The sequence below is a fragment of the Ursus americanus genome, chromosome 9, assembly GCF_024610735.1.
Source record: "Ursus americanus isolate L20-20 chromosome 9, mUrsAme1.1.p, whole genome shotgun sequence".
NCBI lineage: Eukaryota > Metazoa > Chordata > Mammalia > Carnivora > Ursidae > Ursus > Ursus americanus.
In genome coordinates, this window is record NC_142135.1 from 511,609 (window position 1) to 528,698 (window position 17,090).

Consider the following 17,090-nt stretch of genomic DNA (forward strand, 5'->3'; position numbering starts at 1 on the left):
ATCTCTTATTTCTTTTTATTTTTTTTAAAGATTTTATTTATTCATTTGACAGAGATAGAAACAGCCAGCGAGAGAGGGAACACAAGCAGGGGGAGTGAGAGAGGAAGAAGCAGCCTCCCAGCGGAGGAGCCTGATGTGGGGCTCGATCCTGGGACTCCAGGATCACGCCCTGAGCCGAAGGCAGACGCTTAACGACTGAGCCACCCAGGCGCCCCAATAAAATCTTTTTTAAAAAAGTCTATTTTGTCCAATATAAGTATTGGTACCCTGCTTTCCTTTCACTTCCACTTGCATGATAAATGCTTTTGCATCCCTTCACTTTCAATCTGCAGGTGACTTTAGGTCTGAAATGAGTCTCTTGTAGGCAGCATATAGGTGGATCTTGCCTTTTTATCCATTCCATCACTGTATGTCTTTTGATTGGAGTGCTTAGTCCATTTGCATTCAAAGTAATTATTGACAGGTATGTACTTATTGCCATTTTGTTACTTGTTTTACAGTTGTTTTGTTTTATGGTTATTCTCTGTTCCTTTCTTCTCTTGCCTTCTTCTCTCATGGTTTGCTGGCTTTCCTTAGTGATATATTTGGATTCCTTTCTCTTTATTTTGTGTGTACCCATTACAGGTTTTTGAATCGTGGTCACCACTAGGTTTGTATATAACCTCTTCTACATGTAGCAGTCTATATTAAGTTGATGGTAACTTAAGTTTGAACCAATTCTTTACCACCCCCACACAAGTTTTAGGTTCATGGTGTCATCCTTTACATCCTTGTGTTTTGTGAATCCGTTGACAGACTTTTTTTTTTTTTAAGATTTTATTTATTTATTTGACACAGAGAGAGAGAGAGAGACAGCCAGCGAGAGAGGGAACACAAGCAGGAGGAGAGGGAGAGGAAGAAGCAGGCTCCCAGTGGAGGAGCCTGATGTGGGGCTCGATCCCAGGGCTCTGGGATCACGCCCTGAGCCGAAGGCAGATGCTTAATGACTGAGCCACCCAGGCACCCCCACTGACAGACTTTTATAAGTATACTTAGTTTTACTGCTTTTGTGCTTTCTACTTTTCTTACTCTTACTTATGATCTTTTCTTTCCACTCAGAGTACCCTATAACATCTCTTGTTGGGCTGGTTTAGTGGTGATGAATCATTTGAACTTTATTTTGTCTGGGAAACTATCTCTTCCTCTGTTGTGAATGCTGGATGAGTATTCTTGGCTGCCCATTTTTTCCTTTCAGCACATTGAATATATCATGCCACTCTCTTCTGGCATGCAAAGTTTCTGCTGAAAAATCCACTGATAGCCTTATGGGGTTTCCCTTTTATGTAAGTGTTTTCTCTTGCTGCTTTTAAAATTATCTCTTTATCATTACTTTTTGCTATTTTACTTACTATATGTCTTTTTTAAAAAGATTTTTATTTATTTATTTGACAGAGATAGAGACAGCTAGCGAGAGAGGGAACACAAGCAGGGGGAGTGGGAGAGGAAGAAGCAGGCTCATAGCGGAGGAGCCTGATGTGGGGCTTGATCCCATAATGCCGGGATCACGCCCTGAGCTGAAGGCAGACGCTTAACCGCTGTGCCACCCAGGCGCCCCTAATTACTATATGTCTTGGTGTGGACCTCCTTGGTTTGATTTTGTTGAACCCTCTCTGTGCCTCCTGCATCTGGATTTCTGTTTCCTTTCCCAGATTCAGGAAGTTTTCAGCTAGTATTTCTTCAAATAAATTTTCTGCCCCCTTTTCTCTCTCTTCTCCTTTTGGAAATCCTATGGTGCAAATGTTATCACATTGGATGGTGTCACTGATTTTCCGTAACCTGTTCTCAGTTTTTATTATTCCTTTTTCTTTTTGCTGTTCAGCTTGGTGACTTTTTGTTCCTTTGACCTCCAAGTTGCTGATCTGTTCTTCTGCTTCCTCTAGTCTACTGTTTATTCCCTCTAGTGTATTTTTAATTTCAGTTATTGAGTTCTTCATCTCCAATCAGTTCTTTTTTACATTTTCTATCTTTTCGTTGAGGGTCTCGTCTCACTGAGATTCTCCACTTTCTTCTCAAGTCCAGTGAGTATCTTTATGACCATGACTTTAAATTATCTATCAGGCATATTACTTACCTCTGCTTCATTTAGGTCTCTTGCTGTGGTTTTGTCCCGTTCTTTCATTTGGGACATATTCCTCTGTCTCCTCATTTTATCTAACTCTCTGTGTCTGTTCCTGTTTTAGGAAATTCAGCTACATCTCCTGCTCCTGAAAGTGGTGGCTCTTATGAAGAAGAGGTCCTGCAGTGCCCTGCAGTGTAATGTCCCCTGTTCATCAGAAACTGGTGCTTTGGGGGAGTCTTCTATGTGTGTTGCGTGCACCCTGCTATTGTGGCTGAGCCACTTTTTCCTTTAGTCAATTCATCTGAAATGGCTCTCTTTGCCTGTTGTGGCCAGGGTTTGTCCCTGTGCTGTTAGTGGGCCAGTCTGGGGCTGCCTTAGGCTTCAGTTGCGTCAGACCAGGCATTTGCCAGAGCTGCAGCAGCACTGAACTGCAGAGCACTTTCTCTGTGCTGTCCCCTGAGACGCTTTCATTGGTGGGCAGAGGCTGCAGTCAGATTAGGAGAGTTTTGTAGGTGCTGACTCCATAACATCAACCCAAACTCCATGGAAGCAGCTGATCATACCTGAGTAGTGAGTGACACTCTCAGCACAGCAAGGCCTTGGATGCATAACTGAGTTTTCCAGTTTTATCTTGGTAAAGAGGAGGATAAACTACTGAAGCTAAGCAAACATCTATAGTGCCGTGAAAAGTAAAGACACTTAGTAAGAGTCTCTGAATATCAGGGCCAGGGAGGTGAGTCAGTGAGGGTCAGATGTCATTTCAATGGGATACTGGGGCTGGCCCAGTCAGAAGAGCATGTGACTGTTAATCTTGGGCTTGTGAGTTCAAGTCCCAAATTAGGTGTAGAGATAGAGATGACTTAAATAAATAAACTTTAAAACAAACAAACAAACAAATGGAATATTACTCAGGATGAGATCTTGCCATTTGTAACAACATGGATGGACCTAGAGTGTATTATGCTAACCGAAGCCAGACAGAGAAAGACAAATACCACATTATTTTACTTATATGTAAAATCGAAGAAACAAAACGAATGCACAAATAAACCAAAGACCCATAAATACAGAGAACAAAATAGTAACTGCCGGGGTGGGGGAATGGGTAAGATGGGTGAAGAGGTTTCCAGTTATGGAATGAATAAATCATGGGAATGAAAGGCACAGCTCAGGGAATATAGTCAATGATATTGTAACAGTATTATATGGTGACAGATAGTAGCTATACCTGTGGTGAGCATGGCATAACATATAGAGTTATCGAATCGCTATGTTGTACACCCGAAATGAATGTGACATTGTGTGTTAACTATACTTATTAAAAAAAAAAAAAAAAGATTGCAGGGTGCCTCGCTGGTTTAAATGGTGGCGTGTGCAGCTCTTGATCTCAGGGTGTGAGGTCCTGCCCCACACTGGGTGTAGAGACTACCTAAAAATAAAAGCTTTTTTTTTTAAAGATGTTATTTATTTATTTGACAGAGAGAGAGCACGTGCATTTGCACACACAAGCATGGGGAGTGGCAGGCGGAGAGAGAGGAAGAAGCAGGGCCCCCACCGAGCAGGGAGCCCCACATGGGGCTCAATCCCAGGATGCTGGGATCACGACCCAAGCCGAGGGTAGATGCTTAACGACTGAGCCACCCAGGCGCCCCTACAAATAAAATCTTTTTTTTAAAATGAGTTTTATTTTATTTTATTTTACAGGTTTTATTTATTTGAGAGACAGCAAGCATAAGCATATACAGCAGGGCCTCAGGCCAAACAAAAGATGACAGAGACTCAGTATGATTAATTTACTACCCAACATTTTCAAATGTAACTCTCTGATTAGAGTTCAAAATAAGAATAATGCAACTGACAGGGCACCTGGAGGGCTCATCGGTTAAGTGTCTGCCTTGGCTCAGGTCATGATCCCAGGGTTCTGGGATCAAGTCCTGCATCGGGGACCTTACTTGCCAGGGAGCCTGCTTCTTCCTCTCCCGCTCCCCCTGCCTGTGTTCCCTCTCTCACTGCCCGTCTCTATCTCTGTCAAATAAATAAGTAAAATCTTTAAAAAAAATTTTTTTAAAACCCTGTCTTCAGAGAAGATGGCTAATGTTACATCTGACTTATAAATATGGGTGAATAATACCTACGGTTGAAAAAAATATGATATATAACAATTATTGTGAGGCATAATATACATCAAAGTCAAAGAATATGCCAAAAATATCAATAAGGCAATTCAGTGAGTTTGGAGCAGAGCTGAGATACCTATGTTTTTATAAAACTCCATGGGGGAGTCTGATGTGAATCCCAGGTTGAGAACCCTGGCTGAGAAGATGCTAGATTCGGATTAGATAAGTCAGAAGGGGCTGAGCTAGCATTTAAATAACTGAACTTTTGGTGGGTAAATTTGCACTTCTGTTCTCAAAGAGCATCGGGCCAGGTGCCAGCAGGGCTCTGGCACCTACAGGGACGTGAGGCAGACCTACTGCACAAGTTTGGATGGATGTTTCCCTGAGGCTAAAATACGGACACTGTGCACTTTGGCAAATGTCCAGGGACTTCCCATAGAGCATGTGATTTCTAAAATGTTTATATTAACAGCATTTTACCTGTACAAATTTGACCTAGAGAAGACTGAGCTCCTCCTCTGATTGGATGGCTCTTTACAATAATGACACATCCCACAAACCTAATAAATCCTAGGGCCTCTCTTCTCCTAAGGTGAGAGGACAGACTCTGGGACCCTCCAAGGTGGTTTTAGATAGAAGACGTCTTGGGAGGAACTGGAGCCCTCGCTCCTTAATGACAAGATGTAAACTGTGGCAGCCTCTTTGGAAAACAGTCCAGCAGCTCTTCCCAATGTTAAATAGAGAGCTGCCATGTGATGTAGCGATCCCACTTCTAGGTGAGATGGAAACAGACGTCCACACGAAGACTCGGACGTGGACGCTCACAGCAGCATTACCCATAATGGCCAAATAATGGACACAACCCAAACGTCTATTGATAAACAGATAAATAAAATGTGTCCTACCCATACGACGAACTACCGTTCGGCAACCAAGAGGAATGAAGCCCTGAAACACACCACGTGTGGATGAACCTTGAAAACGTGGTACAGAGTGAAAGGAACAAGTCACCAAAGCCACGTGGTGTGTGAGTCCATTCCTCTGGCGTCCAGAACAGGCGAGTGCACAGGGACGGACGGTGGGTTAGTGCGGCCAGGGGCGGGGAGGGGGTTGCAGGTGGGGGTATCGAGGCAGTACAGCTACAGAGAGCAGGTTTCTTTGGGGGTGATGAATGTGCTAGACATAGACAACAGGGATGGTTACACAGCTCTGCACATATACAAAAAACGTCCAGCGGCACCTGCGTGGCTCAGTCGTTAAGCGTCTGCCTTCGGCTCAGGGCGTGATCCCAGGACCCTGGGATCACGCCCTGAGCCGAAGGCAGATGCCCAACCGACTGAGCCACCCAAGCGCCCACCAGAATCATAACTGTTAGATATTAAATGAACACATGTCAAAGGTTTTATTTAAGTCACTCTTTATTTTTTTTTAAAGATTTTTTTAAAAATTTATGTGACAGAGAGACAGCCAGCGAGAGAGGGAACACAAGCAGGGGGAGTGGGAGAGGAAGAAGCAGGCTCCTAGCGGAGGAGCCTGATGTGGGGCTGGATCCCAGAACGCCGGGATCACGCCCTGAGCCGAAGGCAGAGGCTTAACAACTGAGCCACCCAGGCGCCCCTCTTTAAGTCACTCTTTAAAAGCGATTCAGGAATGTTATAACTACTTCAAAGTCAAAAAATCACAGATCTATGCAGAATAAAGGATTGTTGGATTTAACTTACAAATGGATACAAAACCAGCTTTTTCCACAACTGGACGTCAGTGGACTCTCCATGGGACGGATTTCATTTTCAGGGGTGTGGAAAACAACCATTTACGTTGCTACTAATTACTTACAAAGGCAAAGCTGTAAAATGGCTTGAGCCGACGAGAGGCGCCAGCCGTACAAATGAGAGCCCCGGGCACAGCTCTCCTCGGGGCACCAGTAAGCCGCTCTGCTCGTTCAGCCTTAGACTTTTTATACCCCAGGCCCCACCCCCTAAGTGCCCCGATTTTCAGTCCCCAGGATTCCCAGACTCCCAGTCCCCCTAAAAACTCTACTCCACTCTGTCCGAGCCCACCACCCCAGACCCCAAACTTCATCTCCTGTTAACCCAGCACCTAGTCCCCACCTGCCACATCCTCAGGCCCCAATTCAAGGTCTGGCCCTCAGACCCCCCCACTCAAGTCCCGCCAGTTTGCTCCAGCACCAGCTCTGATGGCAACTCCCCAGAACTGGAAGCCAGATCACCTCCCACCCAGCCCAGGGTCCCCGTGCTTCTCGCACATCCAGGGAGAGGGCCGGCCCGCTGATGGCTGAGCTTGGCTGACCTCTGGCTTGGTGGGTGGAGGGGAGAGGGATGGTGACTCTTCATTCAGAAAAATAAAGAAGCGTGATGTTGTGCATGTCGAGGCCTAGAACCAGGTGCCACGATACTGCTTTGAAGAGGGACCCGGCCAGCCAGGCCATCCACATTCAACACAGTGGACCCTCAAGAAAAGCGAAGCCTGCCCCCTGCTCCATGTTGAGACCTCAGTGGGAGGGGATGACTGGCTCAGGCTCCCAGCCCCACACTCGCCTCACCACCAGCTCATCCCAGCTCCCTGACCCCCTGGAAGATCCACAGTGGCCTCACCACAGGGGCCTTGCTCGAGGTCTCTGATCTTCAGTGGGGCTCCCAGATGCCTGGCTTTGCTGCGCACCTGCTTTCTTTTCCTCTCTGCATTCTTCAGCCAGGGTGTGAATGCCTTCTCTGCTCTGCTCTGTGCCCTCATGCCTTCCCCACGCTGGAGGCCTGCCTCGCTCCGCCCCCTGCAGCCACCCCACCTGCTCAGCACTCTTCAGAAGGGTGCCATCCACAGAATGACTCTACAAAGGGAACATTCAGGGGCGCCTGGGTGGCTCTTGATCTCAGCTCAGGTCTTGATCTCAGGGTTGTGAATTCAGGCCCTGCCCTGGGCGTGGGGCCTACTTGAAAAACAACAACAAAGGGAACATTTGGGGAGGCTCAGGGGTGTCAGGAGGGGCCAGATAGGAAACCTTTTCTTATCTGCTTTTAAATTAGCTCTGTTTTCCCACTGCCTTTGCAAAGGGATGGAAATTTCAAAGTCGTTTGCAGCTTGTCTTTCACCAAACTAAAATGCTCCTATTGTTATGCAGACACAAAGAACTTCCCCTGAGAGCAGCCTGGGGACCTCGTCTAGGAAGTTCCTGTCTGCTCCCTGCCTGGCCCGGCTCTGAGCATTCTTCTGAGGGTCCAGTGCCCAGGGAACTCTCCCTTGCAGGTCAGGAGCGTGTCAGGGACGCACTATGCTAAGGAGCTGGAAGTGGAGGCCTAGGAGAGGAAAAGGTCATGGGAAGGGTAACAGGGAGAGTTGCCAAGAGAATGACTCTCCCCCAGGCAAGAAAAGATGGGCCAGCGCTGGGTGTCCGAAGGTCTGGACTGTCCTGAATGTTTCAGGGAGGTACGCTTCACCATGCCCTCAGCTGTGACAGACAGCAATCAACTCACCTTTTCTTAAACAAGCAAGAAATTGGGGGCCCTCACAACTTGGAGGTCCAAAGATCGAGTTCAGATGCAACGGGATCCAGGTGATCCCAGGATGTTTTCTGGGTTCTGCCTCTCTCGACCTCTCACCCTGCTTGCCTCTGGGGTGCCATCATTCTCAGGTGTGTTCCGGGAACAGTTCGGGTAGCTTTTTATAGCTCTTGGGATGACTGACATGCTAAGACAGATGTCGTGGTGGACCCTGACGTGCTCCACAAGGCAAGGGTCCTTCAGTTCAATCACTGTGGGCAGGAAGGGGGACACCACGATTGGATTATCTGGGTCACCCACCCAACCACAGGGTGGGGGCAGGGGGTCCTGTGACTAGCACCCATCAGAACCCTAGTAGCCTCCGAGCCCCCTGGAAGGTGCAATGGAGAGAAGGAGGCTGGTGCTTGGAGTGGAGAAGCCCAAGTGGCCTTGTGGCCTCAGGCAGTTAGCCTCCCTGAGACAGGGTGGACATGGCCAGAGTGGCTGATTCCAGAATGGCTGATGGCCTGCATTCATTCGCTGGCCAGGGTCCCAGATGCTCCCACACTCCCATTCTCTGGTGCCACAAAAGCTAAGAGGTCCCTTTGAATTCCATGGAGGAGAGGAAGCCCCTTAGAGGACCACTGCCCCGTGTCCCCAAGTCACACAGTGAAGGCCCTGAGCAGACGCTAATGGAAGGACACAACCGTTTTATCATCCAGCTGTTGCCATACCTTCAACTGCATTGGAATCCACACCTCCTTAGGGACTCCAATAGGCTGAGAACCACAGGACCTTCAGTCATTCCACCAAAGCCAGGTGAGGCTTGTCCAGACACGCGCAGGCTCAGCCTCAGGGGAAGTGGCCGCGCACCTGGGAAGGAAGCTGCATGCGGCAGGCCGCACCCTGGCGAGCCCTTCTCTGGCTCTGAGGAACTTCGGAGCCTGCTCCTGGTGGCGGCACAGGCGACGGTGCACTTGTAGTTCAGGCCTTGCTCTTCCCCAGGGGTACTCTCTGTGGACAGCCAGGTGCAAAGGTCCTGCCTTGGCCACTGCGCCCCCTCTGGGGTTTCCTTCAAATTCCCCCCAGCCCTGGGTTTGAGAGACCCTCTGGGCAGGGCTGTGAGCCTGAGCTGTGGGCCACCTGCTTTCCAGCTGGAAGTGTGGGTGCCCCGGCGATCAGACTCCGTGCTGGGCAGCCGTGAGTAGGGTGTGTCGGGATGGCTCTCAAGAACTTGGCCCTTCAGCATCTCCCTCCCCTTGTTATTTCCTACAGAGTACGGACAGGAAGGCCTTTGAGGCTTCTAAGGTCAGTGGCTTCCTCAAATTGTACACCTCCAGCCCTGGCCCCAGGTTCAGGGTCACCTGCCCCCTCTCTCCAGGAGAGCGTGCATGTCCTACAGGGCCTTACTCCTCTGTGGCCCTTGGGCCTGGCACAAATGCGTATATGGGCAGACACGAGGCTCTTGCAAATGCTTTTGATCATCGCCCAGTGGAAGACAAAGTAGGAAGGAACTGGGAGGCAGCTCCACCAGCTCCAGCCCCAGGGTGGGCAGGAGAGGGTGCTATTGGGGGATGAGGGCAGAGTCTGTGTATGGGGAAGAGGGTGTGCCAAGGCCTGTGGCTCCACCACCCACTCCATCCCCACGTCCTCCTCCCTCTGAATCTCTTCACTCACTCCCACCAAAGGTGGCTTCTGCAGCTCACACCCCACTCACCGCCCCAACTCCCAAAGGCAAACAGCCATGTGAACCCCCACTGGCCCTGCTCCTTCTCCAGGCCGTCACCATCCTGGGAGGCCGGGACCTGACAGGTAGCCCCCTGTCCTCAGGGCTGGGCTGTGTCTGAGCCACGTGGGAGCCTGGGCCCTCCCAATACTTGATGCACCCAGACCAGAGGCTCCAGTGGTCCAGGCCTGAGGGTCCCTCCCATCCTCCTGCACAGCTGGTCCTGCCAGGGCGGGGAGAAAGAGGAGACCTTCAAAGGCCCATGTGCAGGGCAAGTCAAGGACAGGCAGCTTCTGAAGTTTAAAAAGGGCATCCGGAAACGAGAACAATTGTGGGAAGGGGTTGGGGTGGGTGGGGCAGGAGCCAGTTTCCCAGCCCCCACAATCGCTTAGGGGACATCCTTGCAGCTGCAGGCTCCCCACTGCAGAAATGGACCCTCTTGTCCATGAGAACCAGATTTCAGTGCCAGACCAGTCACACTGGATCACAGCTCAGGTGTCTGCCTCCCCTGGGGAACCTGTGCTCCTACGGGCCTCTGCCCAAGAAGCCAAGAGGAGGCAGAAGCCCGAGCCTCTGCCCACTGCAGCTGCCATCCAAATATCCTCTCCTGAATCCTTGCCAGCCCCCTTGCCTGGCTTAGGCACTCGTTCCAGTCCCCTCCAGCCCTTTGTGCAGGAGAACCACCCAGTTCAGCACAGGCCACAGTCAGTGCTAAGACTCTGCTTCTTGCAGACACTAACTAACCAATGCCCAGATTGCTATCCTAGGGCTGGGGCAGGTGTGGGCTGCTCAGAAACAGGGGCCACTTGTCAGAAGCCCAGGGAGAAGGCAGACACTGCCATGTCCGCCTGAATGAAGAGTATGGGCCATCTGCACATTTGATCACAGAAGGAGCTAGAAACTAGACGCTTGTGGCTCAGGGAAGGCAGCAATGCTCCTGACCAGAAGGATCCCTAAACTGGCTGGAACCTTATAACCCAGTCTCTTCTAAGCTCTACTCACTGAGCCCCTTCTGTGCCTGGACCTTGCAGGAAGGCCTGGGCATAAGCCCCCTGGCAGGACCCTCCCACAAAGGAACAGACACTACCACTGCTACGCCACACAAAAAAAGAGACAGCCTGCTCCGTTTGACCCTCGTGCCCAGCTGGCTCAGCCCACACAGCCCAGAGATGCTTACAGAGCAGTGACCCTTAGGGAAGAGGCCTCACCACTCAGCTGGAGATCTTGCATGAGGTGCTGTTGGGTGGACACCATGCTGCCTCCGACCACTGTAACCTGTCCTGTGGGGGATGTTCCAAAAATCTGTGGGGGGATGGGGAGCAAGAGCCCAGGGCTCAGAGGGCGCAACCCCAGGATCTATGAGAGCAGCCAGCCGGGGGTGGGGGGCCCTTGATGAACAGTTCAAGTCACCACTCCAGCTCAGTAGAGGTCTACCTGCACAAGAGAAAGGTGCTACAGAAGTTAACTACTCGAACCTATGGAGTAACAGTGATTTATTGTGCAAATCCCACACAGGTTCCAGATCTGGGGCCAAGTCCACAGCCCTAGCTGGGCCCTGGTTCTGGGACTGTTCTGTGGTCCCCACCCTGACCAGCGTCTGCTATGGAGTGTACAGGTGTCCATGAGCATGCCCACATGCGAGGAGGGCCTCCTTGGGCTGCAGGCACTTGGGCGCTGCAGCATCTCAGCCTGACATCAGGTCCCCCATCTGTCCAGGCTTAGGGGCCGCACTGGTCCACACAGTCCTTCCCGCTGTGGAACACGTGATAGATGCTGGTGGGAGGGAACATGGCGACAGCGCCGAGCAGGGAGCCCACCTGGATGGCCACACCAGCTGCCAGCAATGCCGGCCGGCCACCACCATGCAGCAGGGAGCTGGCGGCCACCTTCACGTAGGAGAACACACCCAAACACAGCACCCACGACAGCACCTGGGAAGATGGACACGGCAACAGGCTGAGCATGAGATGTTCCCTGCTCTGGCAAACCCTTTCCCACTGCACCCTCTTTGCCTCAGTGTCCCCAGTATACTTACCACAAGGGCCACCCCCGCAGAGGTGCCCACCAGGGGTGGGCAAGGGCTCAGGACTGCCAATGCCATCAGGTAGGCCCCAAAAAGCATGCCCAGGACAGAGAGACCACCCAGCCCTGCCAGAGACCTGCAGGGGTGAGCAGAAACTCAGGGCTGGCTGCGCCAGGACCCAGCCCCCCCTCCCTAAACTCTAGCCCAGGTAGCTTGGGGACGCTTGTGTACCTGCAGAGCACGCCCATGGCCAGAAAGCAGGCGAGGGGGTTGGCAGCGCTGCCCAACACCACTGCCAGGTGGTAGGCCAGGCGGCCGTAGGGCAAGCAGGAAAAGCTCTGAACGGCAGGCAACACACCATTGGTCAGTGCATTGGTGATGGCCAGCAGGCCCAGCAGGCAGGCTCCATGGACAGAGAGCAGCCGATAGGGCTCAGGGTCTGGGCTGGGAGTGGTGCCTGGGGCTTGGCTCGGTGACTCCTGCAGTGGCAAGGCCTCTTCCTCTTCCTCCTCCACTCCTGCGGCTCTTGCCCGCAGGCCAGACCCTGGACCTGCTGTGGGTGCAGGTGGTGGTGACGGCAGTAACAGCAGGAGACCCTGGAAAGCGGCAGCCGAAGTGACCAGAAGGGCGGTCAGCACCCAGAAAAAGGTGCTGGCAGGAAAACGCTCTGGGACGTTGTGGGGGAGCCAAAGGGTGCCATTGGTGGGAGACGGCAAACATTCAAGGTGGCCTACGCCCTGCACGAGGGCCAGCAAACAGGGCAGCAGGGCACTGAGGCCCTGACCCAGGAAGAAGGAGCGCAAGAAGGGAGGTGGTAGGTGGCTTAAGAAGGGCAGGAAAGTGACGTTAGAGGCACAGCAGGCCAGTGCCAGCACCAAGGCCAGTGTTAGGAAGGCCACGGAGTGGAGCTGCCCCACGACTGGGGCCATGTGGCGCCACAGTGGGGCCAGCAGGGCTGTGCCCACCACGCTCAGTGCCTGCACCACCTGGATGGGGGCCCGCTCGCTCTTGCCCGGAGCCAGCCGCCTCCACAGGGTCACCACCAACAGACCCAGGTTCCCCACTGCCACAAGCACAGAGAGGTATGACGGGAGACTCCAACCTGCAGCGAAGGGAGAAGACCACGTCAGGGGCCAGGTGCTGAGGGACGGTGAGCAGCTGCAACCCGCCTTACCTGGCACACCTGAACCCCCACTTCCCTGCGCACTCCCACTCACCTTCAGGAAGGTCTTTTACCACCACAGGCAGCTCCACCCAGATCCCGTTGATGGCAGCCCAGGAGCCCATGCCAAAGAGGGCTACCAGCAGGTGGGTCAACACCAGCCGGCCCAATGGGGGTGCTGCCATTCGGCCCAAGGCTGGGCCCTTCAGAACAGGCCAGGGTCACAGCCCGCTCCTCCTTCCCCACCTAGATCCAAAGAACACGCTTCAGCTCTACTGGGAACAGAAGACCTCTTCTACCTTGAAAGAAACAGACACGAATGCGGGATCACACGTCATAGACACAGCACTGGAATCGGGAGGCCCAGACCGCCTAGACCAGGGAACCTGGAGCGTGCCCGGGGGTAGGGCATGGGGGTGACCGCGGCCAAACACACAAAAACAGCACAGCTAGGCCTACATGCCGAGAAGCGGGAAGCCGGGACCAAGGAGCCACGACCCCAGAGGAAAATGAGGAAAGAGGGACTCCATCTTCGGGTCTGAGCTGCTGACACCACCGCCACCCTCACCCCAAAACGGACACGGACTCCGGGACAGGGGCACCCCTAAGGCGCCACGCACACCTCTGCTGCTTCTGCGCCCCAGCGGGAGTCCGAGGCTTCAGCGAGACCCAGGACCGCAGGAATGAAGCCCGGCACCGCCCCTCGCTGCGTCCCCTCGCTGCGTCATGTGGGCGGCGAAGAGCCGCCCGGTGCGCAGGGGTGCCGGCGCCTCCGGATCTGCACCTGTGCGCTCCCCGCCCGACAGCCAGTATCTCGCCACACTACAAGGGCGCCGGCTCCGGCCCAGGAGCGCGGCCTCAGCCCAGAGCCGGCGGCGCTGGGAAACGATGCTTCGCCCGAGCGAGAGCTCCAACTCACGGCAGGACAGTAGCGAGCCGCAGGTCGGCCAGCCCCCGGCATGACCCATCACCGGAAGTCCCGCCCCGGAAGTCGGGCGCTGAGCTTGCGCGGAGGGGGTCGGCCCGGGGCTCAGGTCCCGCCTTTGCGCGGGCGCGCCCCGCCGCCGCCCGGCGGCCTCGCCTCTTCCGGTGCTCTAGGACGGCCGAGGAGTTTGGCCGAGGAGTTTGGCCGGGAGCTATGGCTCCCGGGGCGGCGCGGCGGGCCCGGCGGAGGGTCCGGGGCGCACAGCCGGCCGGGGCGCGGGCTCGCTCGGCCGAGGACTGGTGGTGGGACCGACTGGCGCCGAGCGGCTCCGGGTACCACCTGCTGCAGTCGGACAGCATGCTGCTGGTGCTGCCCGGCCCGGGGCCTGCCCGCACTCGCGTGCAGAGGCGTGCCGCCCGCCGCACTCAGCGGCTGCTGTCCCCTGCGTCCCGCGCCAAGGCCGCCAAGGCCAGGCCTAGAACTGCGCCCGCTCCCGAGCCGCAGCAGGGGCCCGACTCGGGCTGGGGCGACCGCATTCCCCTGGAAATCCTGCTGCAGATTTTCGGGCTGCTGGTGGCGGCCGATGGGCCCATGCCTTTCCTCGCCAGGTACCCCAGGCCCATTGAGCGCAGCAGCGTGGCTCAGGATGACCTCTTGCCGATCGAGCGGGTGGCTGAGGCGGGGACAGAGGGCGTAGCCTAGAGAGAGCAGTCTCCCCGGGGGTCCAGTTAGAGCCCCCAGGGCCTGTCTTTGAGCTAAGGTGGCCGCAGCATTGTGAGAACAAAGGGGACAGGTCTCTCCTCTTAGAAAACCCCGCGGCAGCGGCCACGAAAGCCTCGGCCCTTCAGCAGAGGTTTTTCTCCCAGGGCTGCACGCGTGTGCCGCCGCTGGCACGAGGCCGCCTCCCAGCCTGCGCTCTGGCGCACCGTGACCCTGTCGCCCCCGCTGGCTGGCCGACTCGCCAAAAGCGGAGCCAAGGCGGAGAAGAAGCTGCTCGCCTCTCTGGAGTGGCTTATGCCCAGTCGGTGAGACATTCCCTCTCTTCGTTATCGCCTCACTTCATTTCTGTGGCTTGTAGAAAGCCGCAGGCCCATTTCTGTCTCCCTACACCAAAGTGATGGGCTGGGGAGACGCTGACAGAGGGGCAGCGGGGGGACACTATGCAGCTGTGCCTCTGCTGTCGGCCCAGGTTCTCCCAGCTCCAGAGGCTGACCCTCATCCATTGGAAGTCCCAGGTACACCCCGTGTTGAAGGTGAGAGCTCTAGGCTGCCCTGCACACCAGCCATGACACTTGGGGTTGCCCAGTACTTCCAGGGAGTGGGTCAGGCACCTGGAGCCCCGTGTTGCTCCATGGGGACGCCTGCTTGGTTCTCCTTTCCTGTTGTTTCTTTCAGCAGGGAGGCGTCAGAAGTGGGAGTGCCCATGTTGGCCTGCTAGGGGCAGAAAGGAGGTCCTAGCTGAGGCCATGGAGAGGGTTTGGTGTCAGCCACTGGTTTCTCTCTTTCGTGGACCACAGAGCCCCAATCTCTGCTGGTGCTCTGTCTTCCACAGCTGGTCGGCGAGTCCTGTCCTCGGCTCACCTTCCTCAAGCTTTCTGATTGCCATGGTGTGAGCCCTGACACTCTGGTCATGCTGGCCAAAGCCTGCCCCGAGCTCCACAGCCTGGACATACAGCACTCCTTGGTGAGCCCTGTGTCCCCAGGGGTCCTAAAGAAGCCTGGGCCAAAGTGACAGGCGCCCATGTGCTGGGTTCCCAGGTGGAGTCCACAGCTGTGGTGAACTTCTTGGAGGAGGCAGGACCGCGAATGCGCAAGTTGTGGCTGACCTACAGTTCCCAGACAACCGCCATCTTGGGTGCACTGCTGGTAGGTTGGTGACGGGCAGGAGCAGAGCCAGATGCTGAGCCAGGGACTGCCAGGCCACTGAGCCTGTGTTCTCTTCCACCTCTGCAGGGCGGCTGTTGCCCCCGGCTCCAGGTCCTGGAGGTGAGCACCGGCATCAGCCGCAACAGCACTCCTCTCCAGCTGCCTGTGGAGGCCCTGCAGAAGGGCTGCCCCCAGCTGCAGGTACCTGCCACCCCACCCTCCCACCTGCCACCCCCCCCCCCCCACCATCTGCAGCCTGGGCCTTGCTCCAGGTGCTGCGGCTGCTGAACCTGATGTGGCTGCCCAAACCTTGCGGGCGAGTGGTAACTCCTGGCCCAGGCTTCCCCAGCCTTGAGGAGCTCTGCCTCGCTGGCTCCACCTGCAACTTTGTAAGCAACGAGGCCCTGGGCCGCCTGCTCCACGGCTCCCCTAATCTGCGCCTGCTGGATCTCCGTGGCTGTGCCCGCGTCACCCCTGCTGGCCTGCGTGATCTGCCATGTCAGGGTCAGCTTTCTCTGGGTGGTGGCTGCGTGGGGGGGATGTGGCTACCCCCTGCCCGCCCCACGGCTCATGACCACTCTCCACCCCCAGAGCTAGAGCAGCTTCATCTGGGCCTTTACGGGACGTCGGACCGGCTGACTCTAGCCAAAGAGGGCAGCCACCTGTTGACCCAGAAGTGGCGCCACACTCTGCGGGAGCTGGACTTGAGCGGACAGGGCTTCAGCGAGAAGGACTTGGAGCAGGCCTTAGCTGCCTTCTCAGCCACCCCTGGGGGCTCACCCCCAGCCTTGTGCTCTGTCAACCTCAGGGGCACCCGGGTCCCACCAAGCACAGTCAGGTCAGCATCCCCTTCCCCAGTACCTTGGAGTCAGTACAGCTTGCCTCCCCGACAAGCCTGGCTTGCAGCCTTCGGGGGTCCAAAAGGGGAGCACATACTGGCCAAGCCCCTACTTAGGATGCCCCTTAGGGACACCATGGGTGCTGGGCTTGGGCCTCGGTGGCTGTGGGTGGCAGAGCCAATTGTGGTGCCTGGGCAGAGAGGGCTCCTTATGCTGGCCTGGCCCTGCCGGGGCCGGGGTCTTCTGGGAGCCGGTGGCCCGAGTCCCCATGGCCTGCTGTGCCCCTCCAGCTCTGTGATCAGCAGCTGCCCAGGCCTGCTCTACCTCAACCTGGAGTCCTGCCGCTGCCTTCCTCGGGGCCTGAAGCGGGCCTACCGAGGCCAGGAGGAAGTCCAGTGGTGCTTGGAGCAGCTGCTCACCAGCCTCCCCTCCTCCAGCTAGGCCGCCCCAGACCCCTGATCCTCAGGGAGCCGGCGGTGCCCTCCACCCTTCTCGTGTTTTGACTGTTTGAGCATTTTGTTACAATAAAACATTTTTAGGAACTCTGTGTGGTCCTTCAGGTGGGATGAGAGGACAGGTGTTGTACCAGAGGGAACCACTCAAGGCTAGAACTGGTGGAGAGCCTGTGGGGTGGGGGTGGCCTCCCAGCGTTCCTGAGGCTGCCTGTGGTCATGCCTTGCTCACTCACTGCTGGGCTGGAATCCTGGACTGAGTGAGTGTGTCCTAACCTTAGGGACACTGAGGTGAGCTATCTGTGGTTGTGTTTGAAGCTCTACAGGGGGAAAAGTGGCGATGGAGCAGGGGAGGCCTGCTCAGCCATGGGGTTCAGTGTAGGGT

General features: G+C 55.2%; 2 protein-coding genes across 4 annotated transcripts; one reads left to right on the forward strand and one right to left on the reverse strand.

Moving 5' to 3' along the window:
• Positions 1–10,914: 10,914 nt before the first annotated feature.
• SLC52A2 (solute carrier family 52 member 2) lies at positions 10,915–13,593 on the reverse strand. Of its 3 annotated transcripts, none has more exons than XM_045777415.2 (5): positions 13,246–13,593; positions 12,679–12,869; positions 11,693–12,563; positions 11,474–11,597; positions 10,915–11,369 (listed from the first exon to the last, which is right to left on the reverse strand). In XM_045777415.2, exons 2-5 carry the CDS (start codon positions 12,806–12,808, stop codon positions 11,157–11,159), a joined length of 1,338 nt encoding a protein of 445 aa, XP_045633371.2. In that variant the 5' UTR covers positions 12,809–12,869; positions 13,246–13,593; the 3' UTR covers positions 10,915–11,156. The 3 variants fall into 3 exon arrangements, with proteins under 3 accessions (XP_045633371.2, XP_045633372.2, XP_045633370.2); XM_045777416.2 differs by having other exon boundaries at positions 12,679–12,918; XM_045777414.2 differs by having other exon boundaries at positions 12,679–12,922.
• Positions 13,594–13,628: 35 nt separating this feature from the next.
• FBXL6 (F-box and leucine rich repeat protein 6) lies at positions 13,629–16,795 on the forward strand. The gene is made up of 9 exons (XM_045777413.2): positions 13,629–14,156; positions 14,415–14,573; positions 14,738–14,801; positions 15,101–15,232; positions 15,307–15,414; positions 15,502–15,615; positions 15,687–15,918; positions 16,006–16,252; positions 16,544–16,795. The coding sequence occupies exons 1-9, from the start codon at positions 13,762–13,764 to the stop codon at positions 16,692–16,694; spliced, it is 1,602 nt and encodes a 533-aa protein (XP_045633369.1). The 5' UTR covers positions 13,629–13,761; the 3' UTR covers positions 16,695–16,795.
• Positions 16,796–17,090: the final 295 nt, after the last annotated feature.

Bases quoted from the DNA above. Each gene is read 5' to 3' on its own strand.
- SLC52A2 (XM_045777415.2), bottom strand. From the start codon at position 12,808: ATGGCAGCACCCCCATTGGGCCGGCTGGTGTTGACCCACCTGCTGGTA. The intron at 11,598-11,692 runs GTACACAAGCGT...TCACCCCTGCAG, and splicing joins GCCATGGGCGTGCTCTGCAG to GTCTCTGGCAGGGCTGGGTG. The intron at 11,370-11,473 runs GTAAGTATACTG...CCATCTTCCCAG, and splicing joins CTGCGGGGGTGGCCCTTGTG to GTGCTGTCGTGGGTGCTGTG.
- FBXL6 (XM_045777413.2), top strand. From the start codon at position 13,762: ATGGCTCCCGGGGCGGCGCGGCGGGCCCGGCGGAGGGTCCGGGGCGCA. The intron at 15,415-15,501 runs GTAGGTTGGTGA...CCACCTCTGCAG, and splicing joins CCATCTTGGGTGCACTGCTG to GGCGGCTGTTGCCCCCGGCT. The intron at 15,919-16,005 runs GTCAGCTTTCTC...CTCCACCCCCAG, and splicing joins GCGTGATCTGCCATGTCAGG to AGCTAGAGCAGCTTCATCTG.